Genomic DNA, 11,582 nt, shown 5'->3' on the forward strand with positions numbered 1-11,582 from the left:
TCACAACAACCACCTCCACCACCAACCGCTCCACAACAACCACCTTCTCCACAACACATACCGCATTTCAATCACAACCACCTTCTCCACAACGCCAACCACAGCCACCATCTCCTAAACCACATCTCCCCCAATACCCAACAATGGAACAACATCGCATCACCTTCAACTCCGCGGGCGCCGCCATCTTTGCGCCAGCAACGGCGAGGTTGCTGCAGGCAGACGCGGGGGTTTCCTCATTGCTTTCGAAGGTGATTTCTGCCACGTCCACTCTTCCTTCGGCGTCGATGATCTCTACCACGTCGGCTCGCTCCGAGCTTCGCCTCGGAATTCGAAACAGGAGAGCGAGAGGGGCGGAGCCAGTGGGGGTCAGAGGTGAAAGTGCGGAGATCAGATTTCGCCTCACGAACCCTCTAAAAAGGCGCGCAGGACGCCAAGGAGTTGAGTCGGTCGGGGTTTGGAGCGGTGTGAGGAGCGGAGTTTGAGTCCAGGGGAGTGCAGTGGTAGTCCGAGTTTGCCGAGGAGACGGAGTTGGGAGTACAGCAGGCCAGCCATGCCACGCGGAACTGCGCGTTCGTGTGGGACGTGGGGAGAGCCGGAGAGAGGTCGCCAGCCAGCATCAAACGGTCCGCGGTGATCAGGCTTCGGGACAGTCCGAGCAGCGCTGAGGGACGGACGGCCTCTTAAAGAGAGCATCAACTCTGAAAGAGCAAAAGACCCGTTCGTTCCACTGAGGCGTTGCCGGCTGGGCCCGAATCACCAGGGCGTCAGACGAGGCCTGGGCTGGACCGCGGTCACGACAGCTGCCATAGGGACGAGACATCGCGGGTCGCCCCAGCGAGGTGAAGGTAGCCAGCGCGGCCTCGCGGAGCCTCTGCGGTCATCACAGCTCCATGAAATAAAGACCAAAAGAGGTCCAGTCTACCCCTCGTCTTTCCTGGGGTTTTTTCCTTGCTTTTGAATGAATGATGTGGCGCCATGTCCGCAAGTAGAACTGTATTAGTGACTGTACATAATAGATAGACTGTAGTAGCTCTTTTGCATTATTTTTGTTGGTTGTATACTTGTGTGCGTGTTCGGCCTTGCATAATTACATACCTGCATGACTGCATCATTGTTGTGTGTGGAATAAATGAGCTTGTTTAAATGTCATTCCGTTCATTGCGTCTTTTCCCTAATTGAACTGCCATCTTACACTCGGAATATAGTTGGTTTTTAAATAAGCTGGTAAAGTGATCGGGTCCAATGGGACTGCGCGATAATACCGCGCTCGGTTAACCCAAAAGGAAGCGAGCTGCCTAAGCGGCTCGTTTCCAAGCGGCCCCGTTGAGGTGCAATCTCTCGGTAATCTACCCGTGCGAATAATTAGGTTAATCGAAGATTTGGCGATCGGACCCTGTAGCACGGGTAGAGTGCGGACAAGGTTGTGGTGTGGTTAAAAACACACCTGTGGCTGGTTTTCGGCGTTGATCCGGAAAGCCGCGACTGGATTGTCCGTTCGGTGGGCGAGGCAGCTGCTATTGGTTAAGCGCGGTCGTTCGCACGCCAGCGGGCAGAAATCTGTAACAATATATATATATATATATATATATATATATATATATATATATATATATATATATATATATATATATATATATATATATATGTGTGTGGAACTGTCTGACAGTTCCTCAGAGCTGTGTGTGTGTGTGTGTGTGTGTGTGTGTGTGTGTGTGTGTGTGTGTGTGTGTGTGTGTGTGTGTGTGTGTGTGTGTGTGTGTGTGTGTGTGTGTGTGTGTGTGTGTGTGTGTGTGTAATATATATAAATATATATATATATATATATATATATATATATATATATATAATATATATATATATATATATGTGTGCATATACATTATATCAGCTTCGACATATAATATTTCACACAGCTTTTTGCCCCTTGTCTCCCATGACAGTTCCCTCACTGATGTTGAAATGTTTTGAATTGCATCTGTACGATATTTCCAGGTATTGGGATGGCAAGAAAATACACTGATACTTTCTCTCCAAATTTGTGAAAAGTGAGTTGTATGACTTTCTGCTCTATTCCTAGCCCAGAGCAAATGCAATTACCGTGATTGATTGTGGTACGTTTACTCAGGCCATCAGGTAGCATTCCAAGATATCGCAGCACGGTTCAATTGAGTTTAAGTTCGGTCACTGTGCTGGCCACTATACATTCTCAATGTTTTGGTCTTCAAACGAATTTCTAACAGGCGCAACCTGATGTTAAGGTTTGTTTGTTTTTCTATCCTGGTATAGACAGACTTGATGATCCTCACTGTGTCTTGCATCAAGGCCAGTTGTGCATCAGCATTAAAAATGTCACAATAAGACACCGTTATGAAGTAAATGCTCCTTTTCATTGTGGAGGAGAAATCCGTGTAAGCTGGTCGAGAGGGTTTGTTTAAATTTTGGATGTGTTATCCCAACGTTTACGATCAGTTCTGTTGCCACAGATACGCTATAGAATATGCACTTCTTTCTCGGTTTGCCATTCACAAAAACAACAGCTGTCTGTCTGGACTTTGGCTCGATGGTTTTATTTCTTCCATGTTTTGCTCTAAACATTTGCTTTTATTCTTGCTGGTGATTTAACACTCGGTTCTGATTTGTTTGTTTTTTTCCAGTTGCATTTTTATGCACTAAACTGGAATTGCAAACAATCTCATCATGCACAGTCCCATTTTATGCCTCCACTGACGAAGTCGCCAGAGCCATTATGTTTTCGGGTTGTTTGTGCGTACGTCCATGCTAATTTTCTGTTTTCTCTGCAACCACTTTTCCGATTATCACACAATTTTCACCATAGGTGCGACTACTCATGTAAAATATTTTAATGATAAATATGACATCATAGATCACATGGTGTGGCAGCCATGTTGGAAAAAAGGAAAAAAAAAAAACCTTTCGACCTCTGCATCTCTAAAACTGCTCTGTGGAAAAAAAATTGAAACTTGGCACATGTGAGGTACTCCCCATGGAAAACAAGTTTGATTTTTGATGATGTTTTAGGTGGCTTCGTTATGACGTCATAATTGCCTACGTCGAACGCTTTATCCGATCAGTATGAAAATTTTTGAGCGTCATCGAGGGCTAATTTCGGTTCGGCAGCCACTTGTTTTTTAACCTGAAAATCTTCAAAAATCTTCTTCTCCAAAACGGCTGAACAAATCGATGGGAAACTTCACCCACATGTTCCCCAAGCCTTGGGGATACCAGGGTGTTCACGAATAATTAATAGGTCACATGGTCTGGCAGCCACATCAGATTGAACAAAAATGTTTTTTTTTTCTTTTCTCTTGAGCCACTTCATTAATCGATGTGAAACGTCGCAATTATGGTCTAGTAGTCATGGAGAATATGTGTTTTAAATTTCAACCTGATCGGACGCATGGTCTGGTAGCCAGAATTATTTAATATTTTCAGTCTGGATGCAGAGATTTAAATCAAACTTGGTGCAAGTACTGTTTGTACAATGATGTAATAATGTTGGCGGAGGCATATCTGGGGACACTGTGACGTCAAAGAGTGCCCTTCTAGTTTGGAGTGTTTTCTGTCACTGGTAAACCACTTTGACAGAAAGCATTCCAGAAAAAGGGAGTGACATGTTTTGTTCTTTTTGGATTCACTGCACAACTCACCCACTCATTACTCGGTGCCACATCCATTAGAGATGTGCACAGGAGGAACGGTTCATCAGATGAGTTTTGCTATAACCTTCCCCCACACCCAAATGAGAAAAGTGTATTTACATATTCTGATGAATAAAATCTTCTTGAACAAGCTTTATGTAGGCTTTTGAATAATACACACAATTGCTTGTATGGTGTGTCAAAATTTTGCAAATATATTGTATTATAATCCACAAAAACTGTTTGCCGGTCCCAATTTGGCGTGCAACTCAGCTTACTGCCTTTCGTTGGCCTCTCATTTGTTATGGCCTCACCTGAGGAGGTTCATACGGATAACAAACGATGGTCAGATAGATGTGTGGCTCCTGTCTATTGGCAGGCAGGAAGTGTTGCTTTTATTCCCGTGCCACGCACATACACAATCTGATCAACACTGTCTGCATTACATCCCAGACCTAATTAATCGATTTTACTTGTGTGATAGCCACATACCTGTATTATAGCTATGTGGCTATTGCACTCACATTAACGATTACTCAAGTCTCCCATGTATCACAAGATCACCCTCTCACCGCACATGCACAGCTCCAAACCAGTGGGAAAGTGTTTTCTGAAATGAACCGATGTGAAAGGATTGTGGCTCGTCGTACAATCTATCAAAGTCCAAAACCAACAGTCAAAATTTATTGGAAAGATGAACACGGATACCAGACATTACGGCCTCGAGTCTCGGCACTTGGTACTTGCACTGCAGTTGTTGTTGCAGTGACTCATTGCTTATGTAGGAATTGTTTTTTACCATCAGATGGCAATGTCAGAAAAAAGTAAGAGTTGGACTTGACACCTAAGATGGCTGTTTTCTTTGCTTTGACAATGTATACCCAGTTATCTGTTTTTTAATTGTGTAAGTTTTGTGTGCACACCATTGTGTTGAAATAAAGCCATTGAACCATTGTGTTGAAGAAATTTTTGTTCAAATCTGTTCATGGAAGACATCATCTTACTTTAATTTAATATGTGTGTTTGTCTGTGCATTTATTTGATGTTTACGTATTCCTGAATGACTGGACAGAATACATTAACTGGTGGTTGGACTTGGAGGGGGGAATGTGCACAGTGTGGGGGGCTGGGGGGGTATTTTAGAGGGTAGAACAAAATCATAGTACTGGGGTTTCAGGGTGTGGGGAGAGCTCCAATTCTCTCTATGTTAATGTGTATCGTGTTGCTCCGCACACAGTGGGGGTGGGCTTTACATGTCATCCCGTCCGTCCCCATCTTTAAAGTTGTGTTCTTCATTAGTATACAAAAATAATGAATCTTATGCAATTGTACGCAAATTGCTAAAGTGGGGTAGGGCACGATTGAATGCATAGTTGGAGTTGGTCGAACGCTTGGAATAAGTCTTCGATTCATGGAAAGTATCACACTCATCCTTTCTCTGCAAAAGGACCCTCGCAACTACTTCCTTGACAAACCTCCTAACTCGAGCAAACCCTCCCAACTACTTCCTTGACAAACCTCTCAAAGAAGTTCATTCCCTCAAACCTTTGGACCTCACTATTAGTCACAGTTTCTTTGGGCAAAGCATGTGTCGGAGTTTACCTCTAAAGCCAGCTACAGACTTGGCATCGTTTGACATGCCATATCTTAACTCGACAAATGCAAACTTCTAACAACCTACGAGGCCTTCGTCCACAGCTCGCTGGAGTACCCTTTGGACTGGTGCCCCTATTAAACACCTCTCACTTCTTGATGTTGAAAAAGAGTCGAAGGCCCTCAAAATCATTGGAATCTCCTGCTATGAAGCTGGATCTGTTGCTGACACATCGCAAATGGGCCGGTGGTCTCTCTATCTGCTTCCGCTTCCTTTCTGGCCTTGCACCCTCTGTCCTTTCGGTGTTGTTCTCCTTGACCCTGCAGCTCTGTGCTTCTCCTGGGCCATGCATTTTGCCACCAACTCACATTTTGTGAAACTCAAAAAATCCAGGCTCACTGCTCATCTCCACTCATTTATTGCTGATCTTTACTCTCACATGCGGAACAAGCTTCCTTAGTCTATTCTGTCTCACTATTCCCCTCAAGAGCTTCAGGATGACTGTTCCCCTCTCCCTCAGATTCCGTTCTCCTCTCCCCCATCCATACTCATGATATTTTCTACCTTCATTAACCATCCCCTCTCTCTCCCATCTGTCTTTTATTTTTTTTCATTTCCCTTCCATCTCCGCTTTTCTCTTCCTGTTATTTTTGCCCCTTACTTGTTTTGTATGAGCTTGTATACAGCTTTGTTCCCTTCACCTATTCGTAGCTGTTGTGTTGTGTACGGTTCTTGATGACCCTAAATAATTACCTCTTCCATGAGCCTTGACCTTGAATATTTTTTTAAACATTTTTTAAAAGTGTATCTTACGTGTATTCAAGTGGGTCGAGTGGCAGGCCTTGCAATGTAAAAAAAATATCTCATTGATGTAAAATATTTACATTATAACTCAAAATATGAGCAGCATTCAAGAGGATATTGGTATCCCTTTCATATTCCCACCAAGAGGATGTTCCACTGACATTAGATTGCAGTTGAAAAGTGAACTTTTTTTTTGTACACAATGTCAAGGCTCATGGAGGGGCTATGACTCAATTTTATCTGCTATTTTAAACTCTGCCACTAATTTTCTTATAATTGTTTTGTCTTTACCCACGACCTTTTGGGCTTTCTATCAATCGACTGTAAATGCTTTTATGTCTTGTCATCAGCTCTCGAGTCTTTTTTCAAAAGAAATGCTCAAAAACACCTGCAGGGTCCAACGCTCATGGAGGAATTGTAACACAAATCACGCACACACATGCAGACAAGTGCAGACAACACCTGACTTGACCACACAAATACAGCCACTGTGGTTTTTTGGAAGTGATGTAACCTCCGGGGCACTCTGGGTCTCGGAAAAGCCATCTTTATGACGTTGATTTTCTCTCCGCACAAGGCAGGAAATTCAAGGAGGAATTTCCTCCTCCACATCAATGCCAACCCATGTTTGTTTGTCCATGGTTATCCTCTAAATGCTGAGCTTCAGGCAAGGAAGCAGCACGTACCATTTCAACATCGTTGGTACGACTCTGCCATTGTTTGAACCGCCGACCTCCCAGGCTCAGAGCAGACGCTCTAATTGTTACGCTACCAAGGTCTGGTTTGTGAGACTTTTCTCAGAACAAATGCAAATAATGCTTTGTATGTTCTTACTATAACGAATTGCAACCGTGAAAAATGAAAAAATACGATCAACATGAAAACTACAAAGAAAATAAATTGCAATCTGTTGATTATTGGTTTGTTTATTGATACCGTGCTGGCCGCTTCTAAATAAACAAGTCGTTCCTTAAGCTCATTCATCGTTCCCCCCCCCCCCCCCCCAAATCATTATGAGTTGAAAAGTGAACTTTTCGGTGTGTGCGGTAGAAAGTTCTGCTCTTAACATCTTCGACTCTGCAGATGATTTATTGGAAGCAATAATTGATCATCAACTGATGGTTGGGTCATCTGCAGCCTAGTTTGGGTGGTAGGCCCTCCTGGTCAATTCTCTGATGGATAGTTAAAAATGATTCAACTTCTAATATCACTTTCTGTCAAATTATTAATGCCGCTGTCTTTATGCTTGTGTCTGGGGAAGTTCATGTCCATCTTTTCTCCATTAGACACCTCTCTGTATCAGCAGAGTCAATGTTTGTTCTCTTCAGCTCCTTGAGGGTACTTGATTGGAGTCGCAGGTTGTTCACCTGCATTTTTTTTTTCTTGGAACATCTCTGCATCTCCAGCTCTCCATGCCAACTCGATCTCCCAACATTGGTTCAACTGTGAACCGGATGTGTTCAACAAACCTTCTGGTCTCAGTATCCAGACTTGCAGAATGAGTTGTGCACATCAAGATTGCAAGATTGTTTTCCTTTCACGTCTCTCCTGTTCTTTATTCTCCTCCTCCTTCCTCCCTTTTATATTTTGCCGCAATATAATTTTTCCTTTGGTTGTCCTGTCAGTATAGTTTCAGGAAGACTTATTATGTAGGTCAATTGACTTTGTTGTTTGTTTGTTTGTTTTTTTGCTGGTCTTTATTCTTTACAGATGGTCATTCAAAAAATATTCAATAGCGGTGGCTACTCGGTTAATTTTGTGAACAATTGGTGTCACACGACTGGTCACGTGATTTTATTTTCAGTGGCAAAACGTTTTTTTCAAATCAAAACGAACAAAACATTTTTAATCTACTAAGAACAACGTGGTTTGTAACTTTGGCCCTGTGAGGACCATTGAGCATTTCTATTGCGTGGAGAAGAACAAGTTGTCAAGAGACTTCATCAGTCGAAAGTGTGTCGACTCACCATCGTTCAGAACATTATGCATTTCTGTTTACTGATTCAAAGGATGATTTTCCTTTTTTCGATAGCCTCAGAGTGGTTGTTTGATCAAGTGGGTTAAGTGCTTGTTTTTCTCCACTGGTTGGTGTGGGTTCAATTCCCGTGCCTTGAGGAGATTGTTAGTGCAATCTCATATTGGTCCTTGTTTGAGCAACTCAAAAGTATTGTTACGGAGTTAAAATATAATATGTTAAAATGTGACGTCATGTTAAAAATATAATAAAAAGTAATGATGCCGCAAGCTTTTTAAAATAAAATTGTTTGTTTGTTTGTTTGTTTTCATGGACCAGAAATTGTGTAGTGACCAATGAGCATGCTCCAAAACATCACGTTACTTGGGTACAAGTGCCTCACAAATCAAAACCTCGATGTACTGTAAATTTTCAAATTGCATCTTGACATTTTCTACCTACAGTGTTAGAGGTATTACAGAATATTGATTTGTATTGCATTACTGTCAGGTAACAGATATAAAACATTTTCAAAATGGATACAGACATGCAGCCCACAGCTTGGGTGTGGCCCACATAACACACCGAGAGCTGCAAGCCTTGCCCACCATGGTAAATAGGTTGAGAACCACTGCTGCAACTCAATACAACGTTTAAGAACATCATCGTCACGTGTTGTCCAAACCATTCAAGGGTTGTTTTGTCGTCTTTTTGTTTGATTGATTTTGTTTTCATGTTGGCATTCCCTTAAGGTATCTTTGTATAATCATCAAATTTCATGCTTTTCAGTTTGTTTATGTTTTTTTTTTTTTTCAAAACGTCAGCATAATGGGGTGCCCTACAGGATGGTGCAGAGGCAGCACACTTACCTTTTATTCGTCTGGCCTTGGTTCAATTCTCGACCCGACTATAAACTGTTGGATTGGTGCTTAGTAGGCATGGTGTTGCTTCACAAAGTGCACCACATCCCTCAAATGGTTGTTTGTGCTGGGTGTCCAGTCTGCTAACATTTGTTATTGGATGATAAAAATCCCATGAAGGGGAGGTGAGTTATCACCGGCAGTCTGAACAAATTGCTGCCCAATTTGGCCCCAGTTGAATTGCAGGATTGGCCAGCCGGTTAGTGAAAAATTTGACCTAAATTTCCTCCTCGGCCGACCTCATGGGATTAATTGGGGCCGTTAAAGTTGTTGTCATAGGAGTACAAGGAGAAAGAAAAGCCTGAGGCAGGACCATTTTCTATTTCCCCTCTCCCATTCTCTCCCTACCTTCCCCCGTTCACGAACAGGGAACATCCAAAATGAACAAGGAAAATATATATAGTGTGTGATGAGGAAGGGGTAATGTCGGGCAGTTAAAATTTCCACCATGTTTTCATACATATTATGTCGATGGCCCCTTAACCAACAGCCATTTTAATATGGTACCTTATCATGAGCTGTGAATAATTAAGGTCCTTTGCATCCTTTTGTGCCAAATTGGTATTATCCTTCATTTCCTTGTTTGCCTATCATTCCAACAATTTACTGGTGTAGTGTGTGATCTAATTACAGGGATTATTTCTCTTTTACGCTCATTCAGTACTTTACGGAGCTACGGAGCAGCCTGGTGAGCAGCCAGCCCTTGGAGACGCAGCAAGCGATGCACCTTTGCTTCGAAAATCTGATGGAGGGCATTGAACGCAACCTCCTCACCAAGAATCGGGACAGGTGGGCGTTGTGACGGCTATCACAGGAGGGACTTGAGCTTTTGGTGAACACGCATAGTGAACAGGAATGTTGTGTATCCATGCACAGTTGCTTTTTTTTTTTTAATTGGCATTAAAACCAGTGGGGACATTTTTTAGAGTGGAGAAGTTAATTGGCATCGTTTTGGGGCAATTAAGTTTGCATTTCATTGCAGCAGCAGCAGCCGCCCGCTTTGTGCACAGTTTTGCTCTGCATAGTTTGTGCATGAGCGAACACGGTCAGATTGACGAATGGTGAACGACCATATCCGGCTGAGGGTCAATTAAGCTCCCCATTAAGTTGAGGTTACGATGCTTAAAACAAATTTACCAATAACACAACCACCAATCTTTGTAATGACATCACCCGCAGAGTGAGTTTGTGGTCCACTCCTCTTCTTTGTCTTCCGTATGGTTATTCATTCGGCCAGGCTTGTTCTGCACCTGCACATACAGTTGCGCACTCCATGTGCTGTTTCACCGCAAACGTTTTGTGCAGGTGCTTTTGCACCACCTGACCGATTTCCGAAAGGATTTGTGGATGCCATTTGCCGTATGCACCCATAATAGTGCTTCCCTTGCTATTTCTGCAAGATTTGTGCGAAGCAACCGCCAAAACTGCCCATAGAGCCATCGCTAATGTAACGGAGGGGTTGGGGGGAGTTTGTCGAAGGGAGCGAGCGACGACATTTCAAAAACTATTAACACACAGGTGCAAACATGACCGAATACGATCAAAAGGTTTACAAACCGACTTTTCAAATCTTCATCATCTCGCGTGATGAAAATTCACTGGCAGCTCATCACGTTTGACTTGTACAAATACGCGCTTTGTCTCCCTGCTGCTTCACTCAGCCTTTCGAGTTTTATGACTTGCTGCGTTTTACCTTTAGCAGTGGAATGGCATCACTTTTCGAGTGAAGAAATTTCAAGCTTCTTCTACAGGTTCAGAGTACTGATTTCCTTGGAATTTGAAGGAAGCTATTTAACCATTTTATCATTTTCAGGCTGAGGCCAGCTTTTATTTATTTATTTTGATTCTAATTCTTATTTAACAGCGACCCATCAGCTTGTGGAGAAGGTACACGTATTACACGTAGGGCAATGACATCAGCACATGTCATTGTGTTCCTCCATCAACTACCAGGACATTCGTAGGCATTGGACAAACCACCATATTGTATACAATTTTAATCGGGAGGAGTCCCGGCATCGTCAACTCTTTCCTGCTCAGGATAGTATGCCATACCGCCAAACCGACTGCCTCTTATTGATCTTGAGAGTGAAAGGAGCCTTTTTGCCGCTTGAAGTATTTTTTATGTATGGCATTAATGTGGCCACGTGTGTTCAACAGATATTTGATTGCTCTCAGGGTCGGCATGACCTGAGCCCTTCTTGGAATTGCTCAAGATTCGACCTGAAAAGTTATGATACTTCCCATTCCGACCCTTTTCCCACCAGGTTCACGCAAAACTTGTCGGTGTTCAGAAGAGATGTCAACGACTCCCTAAAGAGCTTCTCGGCGTTTGCTGCCAACAGCGTTGACATGATGAGCTGAGACCTGATTGTGCCCTGAGCTACGATTTCTTTCTTTCCTCCTTGTTTGATTCTCTTCCACTGCCCATGCGGGTTTGCACCTTCGGCCACTGACCTTGTTGCCGGTGCTTGCAACTGCCCTCAACCTCGTTGTCGTTCATGGGACGGTTACAAACTCCTTTATATCACAGCATTACCCTGCCCCAAGTTTTTGTTTTGTTTTTTTTTCCCCCCTCTGTTCGCACACCTTCTTCTTCCTCCTCCTCCATTCATGCACTGCTCCCCCTTATCCCTCATCTGATTTCA

The 11,582-nt window shown here is 43.1% G+C and overlaps 1 protein-coding gene across 4 annotated transcripts in view; it reads left to right on the plus strand.

The window, feature by feature from the left end:
• Window positions 1-11,582, plus strand: part of LOC147015691 (exportin-7-like) — a 297,528-nt gene that overhangs the window by 283,950 nt on the left and 1,996 nt on the right. For all 4 annotated transcript variants that reach the window (XR_015049793.1, XM_085848087.1, XM_085848088.1 and 1 more), the window contains 2 exons: window positions 9,596-9,723; window positions 11,202-11,582. The exon at window positions 11,202-11,582 is cut by the window's right edge and continues 1,996 nt beyond it. Coding sequence is in view for 3 of the 4 variants with exons in the window: in XM_085848087.1 (XP_085704213.1) it covers window positions 9,596-9,723; window positions 11,202-11,298 (225 nt within the window). In the remaining variant the exon portion in view is untranslated. The remainder of the gene's footprint in view (window positions 1-9,595; window positions 9,724-11,201) is intronic.

Source organism: Eptatretus burgeri, chromosome 12 (genome assembly GCF_056783735.1).
Source record: "Eptatretus burgeri isolate ZD-2024b chromosome 12, Ebu_testis_v1, whole genome shotgun sequence".
Taxonomy (NCBI): domain Eukaryota; kingdom Metazoa; phylum Chordata; class Myxini; order Myxiniformes; family Myxinidae; genus Eptatretus; species Eptatretus burgeri.